At 39.8% G+C, this 18,271-nt stretch overlaps 1 protein-coding gene across 1 annotated transcript in view; it reads right to left on the bottom strand.

The window, feature by feature from the left end:
* Nucleotides 1–18,271, bottom strand: part of NUFIP1 (nuclear FMR1 interacting protein 1) — a 45,771-nt gene that overhangs the window by 20,341 nt on the left and 7,159 nt on the right. Inside the window, exon 6 of the mRNA XM_008145556.3 lies at nt 9,485–9,577. Within this exon, the coding sequence (XP_008143778.2) occupies nt 9,485–9,577 (93 nt within the window). The remainder of the gene's footprint in view (nt 1–9,484; nt 9,578–18,271) is intronic.

Below are 18,271 nucleotides of genomic sequence, written 5' to 3'. Positions count from 1 at the left end.
AATTATATAGATATATATATATATATATATGGTATTTTTAATATAAAAGACACTGACCTTTCAAAAAATATTTGAAAAAGTCTACTGAATGCAAAAGAAATTTGTCAATCACTCACTTGTAGCATAGTTCATTAAAGAGACCAGAATAAAATAAATTCAATGGTTTCCAAAGATAGAGAACTCTATGGAAGAACTTTAAAAGAATAACACACAATATACCATATTTTATCAATTCCAATATGCACACTGCTTCCCATATTTTAATACCTCTGAAATTGGGCTATGTTGTATAATCAACAGCAGGTGAATTTAACCGGCAGCTTTCTTTCATTCCGATTGTACATAAAAATGTGTTTCTTCCCAGACTTATAAAGCATGTTAACTTTTGCCCAGTCGGCATGGCTTAGTGGTTGAGCTTTGACTCATGAACCAAGAGGTCATGGTTCAATTTCTGGTCAGAGCACATGCCTTGAGTGTGGAGCATATAGGAGGCCACCAATTAATGATTCTCTCTCATCATTGATGTTTCCATCTCTCACTCCCTCTCCCTTCCTCTCTGAAATCAATTTTTAAAAAGTGTGCTAACTTTTGTCTACCCATTTTTAAGGAGTCTTAAAAGTTTCTGAAGCATTTACAAATATATTGCCTTGTTTAATTTTCATGACAGCTCTTTGAAATTGATTAGACAAGTACTATTTACTTTACAGGAGGATAAGCTTATAGACTGTGCACAATTTCACAGCTACCTCAAATTAAGTGCCCTGTCAACCACTACAATTACTCCTCTTAGAAGAAAAACAAATACTATGTGAGCATATTCTAATGTAAACTATATGTAGAGAAAAAAAGGCCATTTTTTTATTTTTTAATTGATTTTTTAGAGAGGAAGAGAAAGGGAGAGAAACATCGATGTGAGATCAAAGTATTGATTAGCTGTCTCCTGCACGCCCCCTATGGGGGATCAGCCTGAAACTTGGACATGTGCCCTGAGAATTAAACTGGTAACCTTTTGGTGCACGGATGAAGCCCAACCAACTGAGCCACACCGGCCAGGGCAAAAAAAGGCCATTAAAAAAAAAAAAAGGTTTATGCCCTGGCTGGTGTGGCTCACTAGATAGAGCATCCACCTGGGCACCAAAGGGTCTCGGGTTTGATTCCCAGTCGGGGCAAGTGGGGGAGGCAACCAATCGATCTCTCTCCCCAACCCCCCTCCCAATCAATTTAAGAGAAAAATATCCTTGGGTGAGGATTAACAAAAAAACAAACAGGTCTATTCCCAGTAGACTATAATATAAGGTATCCTTTGGTGGGGCTGAGTTTTCACAAAGATACATATGCTTATCCTAATCTGTCATCAGGCAAAATTCATTTCTCCATTAATAATGGAGATTGCAGTTAGGAGTATAAAAATTAGAAATCTGGGTTCAAATCCTAATTTTGCCATCTTCTGATTGTGTCTTGGACAATATTAATACCCCTGAGTCCGTTTACTCCCTCATCTGTATGTAGAATGGGAATCAGAGATGTAGAGACAATTACCATGAAGTGCTTCTAGAACAAGTTAACATACTGGGTCCTTAATAAATGGCAGTTATTACTGAAAGGAATTAAAGCAGAATTAGTAGATAGGGTTAGGGGTAGAAGAAGGAGGAATCGTGGAGGTAGCTGAAACAAACAAAAAAATGTGTTTTGCAGGAAACATGATGGCAGAAAAACAGAGTATTTTGAAACAAGGATGTTTTTCTTGCAAGTCCAAAACAAAATGTTGCAAAAAGTCCAGAAACCAATTAGAGAGCGGCACAGATAGACAAAGAGCAGGCCTTTAGCAGATATAAGGGAAGAGCAGAAAGCTTCAGGGGCAACCCATTTGAATCCCCTCTGAGTGGGGAGCCTGTGTTTGTTTGCAATAAACTCCTGCCTTGTTTGAACTCCTCTGGTCCTGGCTTCAGCTTCATTTTTTGATTCCGTGAGAGACAACCCTGGGAAGAATTCCTGCTCGCCTGTTCCGGTATTCATTTAATATCTCTGCAATGCATAAGTTCTTAATCCTTTTAGATTCACTCTAATCTTTACAAAGTCTCATTCCAAGAAATCATATATAAGCTCTAAATTTTGCAGAGAACCATAGACCAATTTCCATCCAGAAATGTTGTGCTAATACCTCAGCGAAGTCATCAAAGCTAAAACAAATAGTGCTGCTGCCTCTAGGCCACCCTCACCATGAGGATAATGAAGACAGGCCACTTTCCTCAAGCTCCCACTCACAGGTGCCTTCCCTGTATCCTCTCAGAGATGCTGCCTGCACGTGACCACAGCTCACTTTTGAATGATCATCTTTAAGGTAACCACTAATAAGTAATGAGTTAGGATAATCCTTTAACTGATGAGATTAGTAAGACTTAATTGAAAAAATAATTACTTGGTATTTGCATCCCACCCCACCTTTGAGGGATTAGTTCTATTACACCATTGTTGGATACCCATTTAAAAGTTTATTTAATCAACATTTAATGAAAATAAAAACATGGATGCACTTGAAGTGGAGAGATTAGGAATAATTATAACTAAAAAGCTAATTGAGAGGAAAATATAATATTAACAATTATTCAACTAATCCAAAAGAAGGCAAGAAAAGAAACAAAAAAATTGGAAAAAATATAAAACAAATAGGACCATGGTAGACTGAAACCTAAATATATTAATAATTACATTAAATGTAAATAAACTAAACCCTAGCTATAAAAGATAAACATTTTCAGCTTGGATTTTTTTTAAAAAGTCCAAATTATATAGTCAATAAAGAAATACACTTTTTAAAAAAATATATATTTTATTGATTTTCCACAGAGAGGAAGGGAGAGGGACAGAGAGCTAGACACATCGATGAGAGAGAAACATCGATCAGCTGCCTCCTGCACACCCCCCACCGGGGATGTGCCCGCAACCAATGTACATGCCCTTGACCGGAATCGAACCTGGGACCTTTCAGTCCACGGGCTGACGCTCTATCCACTGAGCCAAACCGGTTTCGGCAAGAAATACACTTTTAAATACGCAAACACAAAAGTTTAGAAGGAAAAGGTTAAAACACACTCTCCTTGCCCTGGCTGGTGTGCTCAGTGGTTAGAGCGTCAGCCTGTGCACCACAGGATTTGCCCTAGGTGGGGCTCCTGTAGGAGGCAATCAACCTATGTGTCTCGTACACCTGTCCCCCTCTCTTCACCTCCCCCCCTCCCAGCTACCTCCTCTCTCTCTTTTCCACTCTCTCTAAAAAATCAATGGAAAAAATATCCTAGGGTGAGGAGTAACAAAAACAAAACACATACACACACACACACACACACACATACACACACACACACAACCACTATCCTTTTTCCATTGCATCGTACAGTACCTTTGTCATAGTCGGGTGATTGTTTATACATAGATCTGAGATTGTGGTATTAGCCAACACTACACTATCTTTATCACTCTAACTTTCCTAGCTATTCTAAAACTTTTGCATTTTCACATAAATTTTAACATTTATCAGTTCTGCCCTCCTTCACCATCCTACCAATACCCTTCCAAAAAAAAAAAAAAAAAAATCCAACTTGCCAGGATTTTGATTTGGAGCAATTTAAGGAGAATTGATATAATCATATTGAGTCTTCCAGTCCATGAATATTATATATTCTCTCCATTTATTTAGGACTTTAATTTTTCTGAGCAATATTGTATAGTTTTCATTATAGAAGTTTGCAAATCTCTTGTCAGATGTAGTCTTAGGTATATATTTTGATGATACTGTAAATAGTATCTTTTAAAATTTCATTTTCTAAATTCTATTGCTAATATACAGAATATATTATTTTTACTAATATACTGATTTTTTAAAATACTTATATGTATTTGGCACCCTTGCTAAAGTCACTTATTAACTCTAATTGCAGATTTAGTTTGGATTTTTTTTACATATACAATCATGTCAACTCTAAAGATTGAGTTTTACTTCTTCCTTTTCAAATTTTATATGTACTATTTTTTCCTGCTTTATTACATTGCCTAGGATCTCCAATCTAATGCTGAATAAAAATGGTAGTAGCAGATGGATATCCTTGTCTTGTTCCCAACCTCAGGGGGAAAATGATCAGTATTTCACTAATAAGTATGATTTGGCTGTAGGTTGTAGGTTGTAAATTATCTCATTCTTGTTTGTTTAGTTTCTTTTTCAGGAATAGAGGTTAAACTATATAAATTCTTTTCTTCTTTTATTAAGATAATCCCTTTATTTTACTCCCTCATTCTGATAATGTAGTGAAGAACATTTTATTTTCAAACACCAAATCTAATCTTGCTCCTGGAATAAATCCCATTTGGCAATGATGTATATCCTTTTCTCATATTGCCAGATTGATCTGCTAACACTTTTTGTTGTCGTTAATCCTGTCCCAAGGATATTTTTTCCCACTGACTTTTTTAGAGAGAATGGAAGGGAGGGGGAGACACAGAGAGAAAGAAACACAGATGTGAGAGAGACACATCCATTGGTTGCCTCATGCACATGCCACAACCAGGGCAGGGGATCAAGCCTGCAACCAAGGTAAAGTGCATGCCCTTGACTAGAATGGAACCTAAGACTCTTCAGTCCACAGGCCGATGCTCTAACCACTGAGGAAAACCAGCTAGTAGGACTGCTAACATTTTTAAAAGGATTTTCGTGCCTCCACTTAAAAGGTATTTGCTTGTGATTCCCCTTTATTGTAATACTAGGTTTGGATATCAAGATTATACTGGCCTCTGTAAACAAGCTGCAAAGTGTTCCCTCATTTTCTAGTTGCTGGGAGATTTTTCTAAGAATGATATTTTTTCTATAAATGTTTTACATAATTAAAACAGTAAAACTAATGGTAACCATTCCAGGGGTGGGCAATCTTTTTCTGCCAGGGCTATTTAGATATTTATAACATCATTCATAGGCCATACAAAATTATCAACTTAAAAATTAGCCTGCTATATTTGGGCATTTAATTAACTCACCCCCTAATGCCTTGGCAGGGCCAGACCAAATGATTTCACGGGCCTCATCCAGCCCTCGGACAGGACGTCCCTCACCCCGGATTTAGGCATCCCAGGTTATCAGCCATCAGTTAATCAACACCCACCTGTGACTGAGCCTTGTCAAGATCAGCAGATATGTCTAACTGCACCACAGCTATCCCCAGATGTCTGAGCAACTGACAACTATATTTTTAAAAATATATTTATATTGATTTCAGAGAGGAAGGGAGAGGGTGGGAGAGAAGAGAGAAACATCAGTGATGACAGAGAATCATTGCTTGGCTGCCTCTTGCATGCCCCCATACTGGGGATTGAGCCTACAACTCAGGGGACCAGGAATCGAACTGTGACCTGCTGGTTCATAGGTCGACGCTCAACCACTGAGCCTTGTTGGCCGGGCAACTACTATTTTTTTTTTTTTTTAAAAGACACCCATTAAGAGAGAAAAAGGGCAAGACACAAACTGTGAGATTACATGGCAATACATATACACTACTCCAAATAGGATTGTAATTAAGTAAATAATTCCTACAAATCAAGAAAAGCAAGCCAGCCGAAACCGGTTTGGCTCAGTGGATAGAGCGTCGGCCTGCGGACTCAAGGGTCCCAGGTTCGATTCCGGTCAAGGGCATGTACCTTGGTTGCGGGCAAATCCCCACCCAGTAGGGGGTGTGCAAGAGGCAGCTGATCGATGTTTCTCTCTCATCGATGTTTCTAACTCTCTATCCCTCTCTCTTCCTCTCTGTAAAAAATCAATAAAATATAAAAAAAAAGAAAAGCAAACCAATTAAAAACTGGATAAAGACTTGAAATAGTGTATCACAAGAAAATACAATAATGGCCAATAAGAATATCAGAAGGTGTCTGACATCATTAGTCATGAGGAAATGGTAATACATGAAAAGGTGTAGCAGTACCAAGCACTGACCAGGATACAGAGCAATTAGATGTAGTCAATAGGAGTGTAAACTGGTACAACCATTTTGGAAAACTATTTGGCTGTATCTATTAAAGCTAAATGCATGAATGCCTTATAACCTAGTATATGTATATATGTGCATTGTATATACGATATACAAATACACATACGCACGATTATGGCATTTACTTATCCTATCTAATAATAGACAAATATGCAAATTGACCATACCTCCGACACACCCACAAGCCACGCCCACCACCCAATCAGAGTGAGTATGCAAATTAACCCAAACCAAGATGGCTACAGCCACAGAGAGCAAGGTTTCCTAGGTAACAGAGAAAGCCAAGCTTTCTGCCTGCCCTTGCCAGGCCTAAGCCTCCACTCAAGCTACAAAGTTTCAATTATAGAAGGTAAACTAATTCAAACAAATGGCAGCAGAATGGAGCTTGAGAGAGCAGGCCAGGGTTGCCGCCGGCAACAGGGGAAGCAAAGCTTTCTGCACACCCTGGCCGGGCCCACCTGCTTAAGGCAACAAAGTTTCAATTATAACCCCAACACAAATGGCTGCTGGCCTCGGAGGGAGCCCCAGGCTTGGCTCCGCTCCAGGCTACAAAGTTTCAATTGTAGAAGGAAAATAAATTCCAGATACCAGGGCCTCTGCTTGGGTTGCCAGGGGGCGTGGCCGGCCTGCAAACCACCACAGGCCCCTCGCTCAGGCCGCCCCACGCCCCAAGGGAACCCCCACCTGATCTGGGACGCCCTTCAGGGCAAACCAGCTGGCCCCCACCCCTGTACCAGGCCTCTATCCTATCTAATAAAAGAGTAATATGCAGATTGATCATCACTGCAACACACAATATAGCTGCTCTCATGTGGTCAAAGATCCTGCCCCCATGTGGACACAAGATGGCCCCCACAAGATGGCCAGCAGGAGAGGGCAGTTGAGAGGCACCCGGCCTGCAAGGGAGGGCAGTTGAGAGGGACCAGGCCTGCAAGGGAGGGCAGTTGGAGGTGATCAGCCCTGCAGGAGAGGGCAGTTAGGGGTGACCAGGCTGGCAGAGGAGGGAAGTTGGGGGCAAACAGGCTGGCAGGGGAGCAGTTAAGCATCAACCAGGCTGGCAGCGCAGTGGTTAGGGGGTGATCAGGCTGGCAGGCAGAAGCGGTTAGGGGCAATCAGGAAGGCAGGCAGGCAAGCATTTGGGAGCCAGCAGTCCTGGATTGTGAGAGGGATGTCCGACTGCCCGCTTAAACGGGCAGTCGGACATCCCTTGAGGGGTCCCATATTGGAGAGGGTACAGGCTAAGCTGAGGGACAACCCTCCTCCGTGCACAAATTTCGTGCACCGGGCCTCTAGTCTATAATAATAAAAGAGTAATATGCTAATTAGACTGGATGTCCTTCCAGACGAAGCCGGGGCTGCGAGGGAAGCTGGTGCTGGCAGCAGGGGGGAAGGGAGGCCTAATCTTGCATGAATTTCATGCTCCGGGCCTCTAATATATATATATATATACTAGAGGCCCAGTGCACTTGGGGGTGGTCCTTCAACCTAGCCTGTGCCCTCTCGCAGTCCGGGAGCCCTTGGGGGATGTCCAACTGCTGGCTTAGGCCCGCTCCCTGAGCGCGGGCCTCAGCCAGCAGTCAGACATCCTTAGCACTGCCGCGGAGGCAGGAGAGGCTCCCGCCCCACCACTGCACTTGCCAGCTGTAAGCTCGGCTTCTGAGTGGTGCTCCCCCTATGAGAGCGCACTGACCACCAGGGGGCAGTTCCTGCATTGAGCGTCTGCCCCCTGGTGGTCAGTGCACATCATAGTGACCAGTCATTCTGCTCTTCGGTCAATTTGCATATTAGCCTTTTATTATAAAGGATATGTGATAAGTCCTTGCATCAACAAAAAAAATAAAAGAATGTTCATAGCAGCTTTATTCATAAAGCCCAAACTGGAGACAACCCAAATGTCCAACAGTGAGAAGATATATATTCTCACAATTGAGTTTTACACAGCCATAAAAATAAACAATTTATAGTTACACACAATATAAATGAACCTCACACAGTAATTTTGAAATTACACACAAAAGAATAATGGTAAGAAATGACACTGTTTTGTGTTTTTTTTATTATACTATTTATTGTTATTTTAGAACACTCTCTCTACTTACAAAAAAAGTTTGCTGTAAAACAGTATATTGAGTTACATTAGTAGAGCCTTATACATGTCATGTTTACTGCATCTACTGACTGATCATTTTCTCTTGTGCTTGATTTAATCTCATGTTTTATAAATTTCATTTTCTAAACATTATAAATTCATAAAGTATACAGTAGTGTACAGTAATGCCCTAGGCTTTCATTCACTCATCACTCACTCACTCACTCACTCACACAGAGCAACTTCCAGTCCAGCAAGCTCCACTCATAGTAAGTGCCCTAAACAGGTATACCATTTTTTATCTTTTATATAGTATTTTTCTATACCTTTACTATGTTTAGACATAAAATACTTACCATTGTGTTAACAACTGGTATTTAGTACAGGTTTGTAGCCAAGGAGCAATAAGCTATAGCATATAGCCTAGGTGTGCAGTAGGCAATACTATACTTCCAACTTTGCATAAATACACTTTAAAATGTTCACACAATGACAAAATTGCCTAAATGCATTATTAGGTGAATAGTTGTTTGTGTGTATACACAAATCTATCAAGTTGTACATATAAGGTTTGTATATTTTGCTTATATTAAAAATATATTTCACTAAAAAATAAAATGAAAAAATTCTGAAATAAAAATCTATGAAGGTGGGGGATAGTGAAAATAGGATATTCATACATTACTGGTAAAAGAGTAAATTAGAACAGCTTCTATGATAGATATTTGGCAGTTAGTTATCAATATTACAAATACACATATCTTTTGACAGCAAATCCACTTCTAGGAATCCATCCTCAGAAATACCTGCACATGTGTAAAATGTATGTATAGAGCAATAATGGCAACTTTTTATTAGTAAAAGATTAATAAGAATTTAAATGTCTGTCAATAGTTAGAAAAAAAAAAAAAAAAAAGACCCTGTGGGATATCCTTACGCTTCCTACACATCCTTAAAGAATGAGGAGACCTGTTATATATTAATATGGAACAATCTACAAGTATATTATTTGGCTAAAAACCAAGATGTAGCATAGTGTGAAAAAAGAAGAAAAGATTACTATCTATGTGCTGTATACATATACATATGGGATATCTGTGAAAGGACAAAATGGATTGTCTTTGGGAAGGAGAACTGTTTAGCTGGGAGACAAAGACAGAAAAGGCTTATTAATTATAAATCTTTCTGAAAACCATACAAATATAGGGCAATTATTATTTTAAAAAATTTTTAAGCAAAAGAGTATAAAAGCAAATATTTCAGAATTGGGAGTGTAGAGATTTTAAGATTTTGGTATATTCTTTTTTTATTTATAAGTGTAATTGTTTAAAATAAACAGTGAGAATGCACACAATTTTAAGGAACTTACCCAAACTGTGTTGTTGTCAATACTGCACCTATCTTTTCCTTTTCAAGTTTTAACTTCTTCTTCCTTTCAATATTGGCCAGAGTTGGGTAGTTTCTACAAAATAAAGTTAAAAAAATTATAGAAGGACTTTTAGAAAACAACTGTAAGTACACAATCAAGCAATTGCTATATTTATCAATCTTGGTTTAATGACTAACACGATAAATGATAATTTACATAAACCTTCATATAAAATTTATATAAACCTTTAATTCCTTCTAGAACCTTTTTAAGGGGAAAAATGTCGACTATAACAATGCTACTCAAAGTGTAGACCAACTATGAGTCCACAATTTTTGTTACCAGTCTGTGTAGTAAGGAGCTTTACACTAGAATTTAAATCAAATATATCACACAATGTGCTCAAACTGGCCCAATTCAACTATTTAGTGTGTACGTACCTGTAGAAAAAAAGTAAGTATGTAATTACTTATGCAAATACATAATAGGTACATCCAAAGTTATCATGATGAGGAAGAGACAGTTCTCAAAAAAGATAAGTCCACCAGGTAGGATAAGAAAAGCACACAAACAGCCTTAACAAAGGGCAAAATATAGTAATTACCCCCAAAGAATATAAAGATTGGAGGGTGGAAGAAAAGATCATATCGAGCTAGAGAAATCCAGAAAGAAAGGAACATGAAAGAAATTGGTCTTAAATGGTGTTAATCGACAAATCACAAAGAGAAGCTTTCAAGTGTTCTAAGCAGAGCAAACAATGCAGACAAACCAAGGCCTCAGAAAGTGAGAGAGAGATCCAGGGAATGACAAGTGGTTCATTCTGTATGAAATATAGTTACAGGCAATCAGACCAGATAGAGAGGCTGAGGCCAAAATGAGCCTTCAATGGAAGACTAGAAAGTTTGTATTTAATTCAGTGGAGATGGGGAGCCACTGCAGGTTATGAACAGGGAGAGAAAAGTACAAGGCAGTGATTAAGATTAAGTTCGACAGCAGTGTGCAAGATAAAATGCTCTGACAAAGCTTTCTTTGTTCCCTGGCACAGTTGTGTAGGAGAGTAGATCTTAGAAGTATAAAAAGCACAGGAGGAAAACACAAACAGATCTCTATCATTCAGCCAAGCTGCTTATTAGAGAATTTTAAGAAACATCAACAAATCTTATTCTGCCATTGTTTCTACCTCTTCCTTTCTTATTTACTTTTTGTTAAAACCTGCATCACTGACTTAAATAACACAGACAATATGAAGCCTATTGTTTGGCCACATTGGAAGATAGGAATTGAAATGACATTAAATGGTAAAGTAATCAGAAAAAAAGGCAATGAATTTCAATGAGGACAGTGCAAAGCAATCTATTCGGCTAAGAAAAATAAACTCCATAAATAAAAGATGATGAATACACAAGCTATAAATAAACATAAGAAGAAAAGATCAAGGTCATGAGATAAAAATCTGACAGCAGTCAGTACCATAAGACTACACTTTTGGAAAGCAAACATAATCTAAGGTTATGTGAAATGGCCTCTGGCACATGTTCAAGTGTGAAATCTTCCTCTCACGATACTCCAAAGTGGTTAGAAACTCCCGGCACTGTGTCCAGTTTCGTATTTCTAAACTGAAAAGGAGGGTTGAGGAAAAATAAAACTTGGAAGGGATTCAGAAGAGACTCAAAGATGATTAGCAGGATAAAAAATAAAACCTCTGAAGAAAGATGAAAAGAACTGGAATTATTTGCAGCTTTTAAAAGAGGAAGAGATGTGACAATAAACAATCTCACAGACAGGATGGTAGCTTTTCTCAATCTGAAGACAGAATATACAAAAGCAGAAAGAATGAGAAAAAAGGTGATGACTTTCACAGGCTCCAGTGTCTAGGCATGCAACTCATAGCTACTCAACACCCTTCATATCTCTGAAATTCACTTATTCATACTACTTATGTTTCCTCAAGATTTTTCTTCTGAGTACTGCAGACCCTTAACATGTTAGGCCCATGGTCGGCAAACTGTGGCTCGCAAGCCACATGCGGCTCTTTGGCCCCTTGAGTGTGGCTCTTCCACAAAATACCACAGCCTGGGCGAGTCTATTTTGAAGTGGCATTAGAAGAAGTTTAAGTTTAAGAAATTTGGCTCTCAAAAGAAATTTCAATCGTTATACTGCTGATATTTGGCTCTGTTGACTAATGAGTTTGCCAACCACTGTGTTAGGCCATATGCTAACAATAAGATTTGGTACTCAAGTGTACCATATACATACAAGCAGATGCTACTTAAGAGATTCTCAATAACAAAGAATGTAAATGTTTGTTATAGCAAGTGGTTTAGGTGAGATGTGAAATGAATTCCTTATATGAGACATCTAGAAATTGTGGAAACTCCTTTGGTGGAAGTCTTTTTAAAAAGCTCACTTTCTCTTTCTGGCATATTCAAGTATGGTTGGCAGAGTTCTGCGCATTTATTGACTCTAGTGCTTAAGGATTGTCATGGGAGGTGTAAAAAGAAGGTAAAGAGGTGGGATGAAATGAAACAAATTATCCCAAAACAGGGATACAGAAATATAAGACAGAGTTACACACACAACAATCAGGAAGCCCCTTCTGCAACTAATACTGAGATATAAGAATAAAGATAAGCCTGGAGCTTTGATGAAGGTCACAGGTCAGGTTCCTAAGTAGTACAACTGAATTAACCAATTCAGACTCTGTTGAAAAAAAATCACAAACTGTATTACACTGCACAATCACATACAGATAAAACTTAGCCCAGTATCTCCTGTTAAAAAATGGATATTATGACCCAGAAAGAAACTCACTACAGACTGATTCATTTGCCTTTCAGCATAACCATTATTGCTTGTCTCATTTTTGGTTCTCGTAAGTGTATTTCTAGTAGCACATGATCTCACTCATCTAGGGGAAATGATAAACAACATAGACTGATGAAGAAGAACAGACCCAGAAACAAGGAGGCATGGATCAGACTGTCGGGCCTCAGAGGGAGGGTAGGGGAGGGTGGGGATAAAGGGGAGAGATCAACTAAAGGACTTGTGTGCATACATATGAGCCTAACCAGTGGTCAAGGACAACAGGGGGGTGGGGGCATGCGTGGGGAGGGGTTTGGGATGGGAATGGGGGGATGAGGACAAATACGTGATACCTTAATCAATAAAGAAATTTTTTAAAAAAATGGATATTACGAAGTTTATAAACACTGGAATAAGTGATATTTTCACAGTTGGCTTCTCTATTTTTATCTGCTAAAATCTCTTTTCCTCCTGTACTTCCATCTTTCCCCAATACCCGGAAAGGAACTGGCCCTGAAACCATAAGCCCTTTTTTCTCTTCTTCCTATTTCATTTCATCCCACCTCTTTACCTTCTCTTTACACCTCCAGTGACAATCCTTAAGCACTAGCGTCAATAAATGGGCAGAACTGTGCCAACCATAACTTTAGCATATATCATTCTGGTTACATTATGCTTTCTTTTCCTTATCCCCACATCACCACCCACTTAAGTGACTTCTCCCCTAATCCTGTTCTCTATAAAAACACAATTCCTCTTTACTCTCACTGACCCACAACTGCTTCAACACAAGCCCTACAACTATATTTTTATTTCAAAGTCTTTCTGAACTTCAAAAAAAATGTAGCATTCTTTAGGAGCAGACCCCCTCTGTTGGAATTCTGAAATAATTGGGGACACAATTTCAAAGGATTTCCTGACCTACAGCAACTACTGAAATAAGTGTCACAAAACTACGCCACCTAGTGGACTCCCATCTGCTATAAAACATGTCTCAGTGTTTCTAAAACAGAGGCTTAAGGGATAAACCTCTACCACTCATTTTCTCTAATGCCAAGTCACACAGCATTTCTACTTCATAGGTCAGGAATTAAGAATTGCCCTGGCCGGTTTGGCTCAAAAGACAGAATGTCGGCCTGTGGACAGAAGGGTCCCAGGTTCGATTCCGGTCAAGTGCACATGCCTGGGTTGTGGGCTCGATCCCCAGTAGGGGGCTTGCAGGAGGCAGCCAATCAATGATTCTCTGTTCTTCATTGATGTTTCTATCTATCTCTCCCTCTCCCTCCTCTCTGAAATCAATTAAAAAAAAACAACAACTGGTTTGTTTTTGGCTTTTTTTGCAGGTTAGTTGTGGAAAGTGGTCTTTCTTTCCTGCCTGTCAGAAAATACAATGGCTTCCTCAGAAAGAATGTAGCTCTCAAAAGAAAGATAAAATTCAAGACATGAGGACTATTCTGCCATATCAATGTGAAATGTACTCTTTTTAGGAGTTCAAATAACATTTTTTTAATTTGAGGGTAATATAAATTTTAAAAGTAAATATATTTTCTTTTCTTTTTTTTAAAAAAATATGTTTTATTGATTTTTTACAGAGAGGAAAGGAGAGGGACAGAGAGCTAGAAACATCGATGAGAGAGAAACATCAACCAGCTGCCTCTTGCACACCCCCTACCAGGGATGTGCCCGCAACCAATGTACATGCCCTTGACCGGAATCGAACCTGGGACCTTTCAGTCCGCAGACCGACGCTCTATCCACTGAGCCAAACCGGTTTCGGCTAAAAGTAAATATATTTTCATAATAGGTTTTTAAAAAACTGCTAGTGGAGAGAATATTAGTGTATTTTTGAGAAATCGATCAAATATGCCAAAAGAAATGTTTATCATACTTTTTATTAATAAAGTATACTTAGATTACATTCTAGAAACTACAACTAGACTCTCTCCCCTCTGCCCCCACCTATCCTACACAAAAAGAATCACCAATAAGCATACTAAACACTTGCTCATCTATCATTTATTCAGAATGGAGTTTCAAGTACCTCTTAGAGTTTTAAAATTCAACAATCCCACCAAGCACTTAGGCAAATGCTACTCCCTCTTCTCCCCTTTCCTTAACAATTTCGTTTGGGGATATTCCATCAACGTTGCTGTCACTAAAGGTGGCCAAGCAACTACTTCAATGAGAGCCACATGGAAGTCTCCTGGTTGGAGCTAAAAGCAAAGCTACTGTTTTCCTAATGAATAGGGGCAAACTCGACTATGGGTGCCTTTTTCTCTTCTTTCTGCCTAGAATGTGGGCTTAATATTTGGATATGCGGAAACTCCTGGGGGACATGAAAATGAAACCACCTACTAAGGAGTAACAGGAAAGAGCGTGTGCCTAATGGTGCTGCTGAGGAAAATAAACCTCTTTTCTACTTGGGGAAAATAAACCTCTTTGTGCTAAGCCACAGTAGTAAGGTTGCTGTTCCATTTATTGGAGCAAAATCTTAACTGATACAAGCACCACTGCATCCTAGCCATCCTATGTAATGTGAATGCTTTCCATGCCCAACTAGGCATGACTTGATTTTAAACCTCACCTCCTAAAAGCTTTGGCAGTTTCTTACAAATTAAACATGCTTATCATATGACCAACCAATACAACTCCTAGGTATTTACCTAAGTCAAATAAACACCCATGTTCTAAACAAAAACCTGAACATCAGTTTGTGAAAGCTTTATTCATAATCATCAAATACTGGAAATGTCCCAAATGTTCCTCAACTGGGAAATGGATGAACAAACTGTGGTATATTCATATATGTGACACCCATATGGGACAGAATAATAGCGATAGAAAGGAATTACCTACTGCTACATGCAACAACAGAAATGAATCTCAAATGCACTGTGCTAAGTTAAAAAGACAAATTCAAAAGCTACAGACAGTATGGTATTTATATATATACTAGAGGCCCAGTGCACGAAATTCGTGGACGGAGGGGGGTTGTCCCTCAGCCCAGCCTGTACCCTCTCCAATATGGGACCCCTCAAGGGATGTCCAACTGCCCATTTAGGCCCGATCCCGATGGGCAGTCGGATCCCTAAACGGGCAGCCAGACATCCCTCTCACAATCCAGGACTGCTGGCTCCCAACTGCTTGCCTGCCTGCCTTCCTGATTGCCCCTAACCGCTTCTGCCTGCCAGCCTGATCACCCCCTAACCACTCTGCTGCCAGCCTGTTTGCCCCCAACTTCCCTCCTCTGCCGGCCTGATCACCCCTAACTGCCCTCTCCTGCAGGGCTGATCACCGCCAACTGCCCTCCCTTGCAGGCCTGGTCCCTCCCAACTGCCCTCCCTTGCAGGCCGGGTGCCTCCCAACTGCCCTCTCCTGCTGGCCATCTTGTAGGGGCCATCTTGTGTCCACATGGGGGCAGGATCTTTGACCACATGGGATCAGCTACATTGTGTGTTGCAGTGATGATCAATCTGCATATTACTCTTTTATTAGATAGGATAGAGGCCTGGTACAGGGGTGGGGGCCAGCTGGTTGGCCCTGAAGGGCGTCCCAGATCAGGTGGGGGTTCCCTTGGGGCGTGGGGCGGCCTGAGCGAGGGGCCTGTGGTGGTTTGCAGGCCGGCCACGCCCCCTGGCAACCCAAGCAGAGGCCCTGGTATCTGGAATTTATTTTCCTTCTACAATTGAAACTTTGTAGCCTGGAGCGGAGCCAAGCCTGGGGCTCCCTCCGAGGCCAGCAGCCATTTGTGTTGGGGTTATAATTGAAACTTTGTTGCCTTAAGCGGGTGGGCCCGGCCAGGGTGTGCGGAAAGCTGTTTCCCCTGTTGCCGGTGGCAACCCTGGCCTGCTCTCTCAAGCTCCATTCTGCCGCCATTTGTTTGAATTTGTTTACCTTCTATAATTGAAACTTTGTAGCTTGAGTGGAGGCTTAGGCCTGGCAAGGGCAGGCGGAAACCTTGGCTTCCTCTGTTACCTAGGAAACCTTGCTCTCTGTGGCTGTAGCCATCTTGGTTTGGGTTAATTTGCATACTCGCTCTGACTGGATGATGGGCGTGGCTTGTGGGTGTGTCAGAGGTATGGTCAATTTGCATATTTGTCTATTATTAGGTAGGATGTTCTGCAAAAATATAAATAAGAACAGAAAACAGATCAGTGGTAGCCAGGGACTGAAGGTTGGGGGAGAAGTCAACCACAAAGGCGATGAGGGAATGTTTTGGGGTGACAGAATACTATTCTTCATCTTCACTGTGGTGATTACACAGATATACACATTTGTCAGAACTATGCATTGAAGAGGTGAATTTCACTGTATGTATAACATACCTTAAAATAAATGGAGAGGAGTGGGCAGGCACTAGCCCTCTTACAAGAAGCCTTTCAAAACGAATTGATGGCCTGCCTTCCAGAGACTCCAAGTATCCCTTGACCAGTCATTATTATCCCTATATGATTAAACTTAAAAATGCTCCAGTGGTCTATGGTCTCATGGGCACATCATGTATATTTATCCTACATCTCATGAGTGAGAGTATTCAAGGTAAGAGTCTACACCTATCTACTTCCAGTGACCTTGGCCATATATAGTAAAATCTTTGCCTTTCCAAATACTGAATGTTTACCTCTAATTTTCAAGATAAACTATTGTCAAGAAAATATTCAAAGATATCATAATGTAACACAAATGAAAGGTTTGCTGAGATTTTTCACTAACATTAGAAAGTCATATTAGTCTTCTACCAGGGACTTTATATAAACACATGCTACCCAAGCTAGTTTGCATCTTAAAATTCCTAAGTTTCTCTAGTCAGTAGATTTTTTCCCATTAAAGCACTAGTTGCACAACACCACAAGGGGGCATACTTCACACACCTATGGGGAAAGCTACTTTAGAAAGTATTGCATTCAAATACAATCAATTTGATTTGTCTCAGTGATTGTCCAATGTAGTGAGAATTTAATGTTCAAAACCACAGCGGTTTAATTAGTATTAGTTATATTCTAATTTACAACCATAATTATTACTTAGATAAACACATTTCTGCCCGATTTCTATTTTTTTCTTTTGACCAATACAAAAGTTTAACAAAAGTTCAATGTGAAAATGGACAGGACTCGATTTTTACATTGTAGTAAATAAAACAAGTGCTGTGGAGAGGGAACATGTGGAAGCAGTTGATTTCTCAGCCATTCTTTATACTCGTTCCAAGGCTTCTAATATTTCCTCGTATTTACCACCATTCCAATATTGTTCTGTTGCCAGCTCCACACATTAATCTATCACAAGGTTCCTAAAGGAATCAAATCCCGCAGTATTCCTTGGACATGTCTGCCACCATTTAACTTCAACGATAACTTCTTATCTATACATTTTTTTAACTGGGGAGGGTGAGCTTTGATCATGGTGTCTAAATGAGTTGTAAGATACTTCCAAACAAAATGAATTCATGGGCTCTCTTCTGCCCAATTTCTTTAAAAATAATAAAAGTATAGTTTAACACATGAATTTAACATGTTGCTCCGTGGTTAGTGTCGGCTCCTCGAACCAAAGGATCATGGGTTCAATTCCCGGTCAAGGGCACATATCTGGGTTACAGGTTTGATCCCTGGCCCAATCGGGGCATGTGCAAGAGGCAAACAATAGATGTGTGTGTCTCACATCGATGTTTCTGTCTCTCTCTCCCTCCCTCACATTCCCTCCCTCTCTGCCATTCTCTAAAAAATCAATGGAAAAAATATTCTCAGGTGAAGATTAACAACAAAAAGTCTTGGCAAGATTTCTCCAACCACTTACTTATAAGTACCAAAATAGAAGTATACACATCATAAAAATATTTCCAAGCTCCATTTATATAGATCAACATTTATAAGATGCCTTATAACTATGGCACCATGGGGTATAAACAACCATGCAAAAGATAGTTCTTACATTTGTAAAGCCTATAAGTCATTTTTAAAAAAATTATATTTTTATCGATTTCAGACA

This window comes from Eptesicus fuscus, chromosome 8 (assembly GCF_027574615.1).
Source record: "Eptesicus fuscus isolate TK198812 chromosome 8, DD_ASM_mEF_20220401, whole genome shotgun sequence".
Classification (NCBI taxonomy): Eukaryota; Metazoa; Chordata; class Mammalia; order Chiroptera; family Vespertilionidae; genus Eptesicus; species Eptesicus fuscus.
This window is presented reverse-complemented; position numbering and strand designations above follow the sequence as displayed.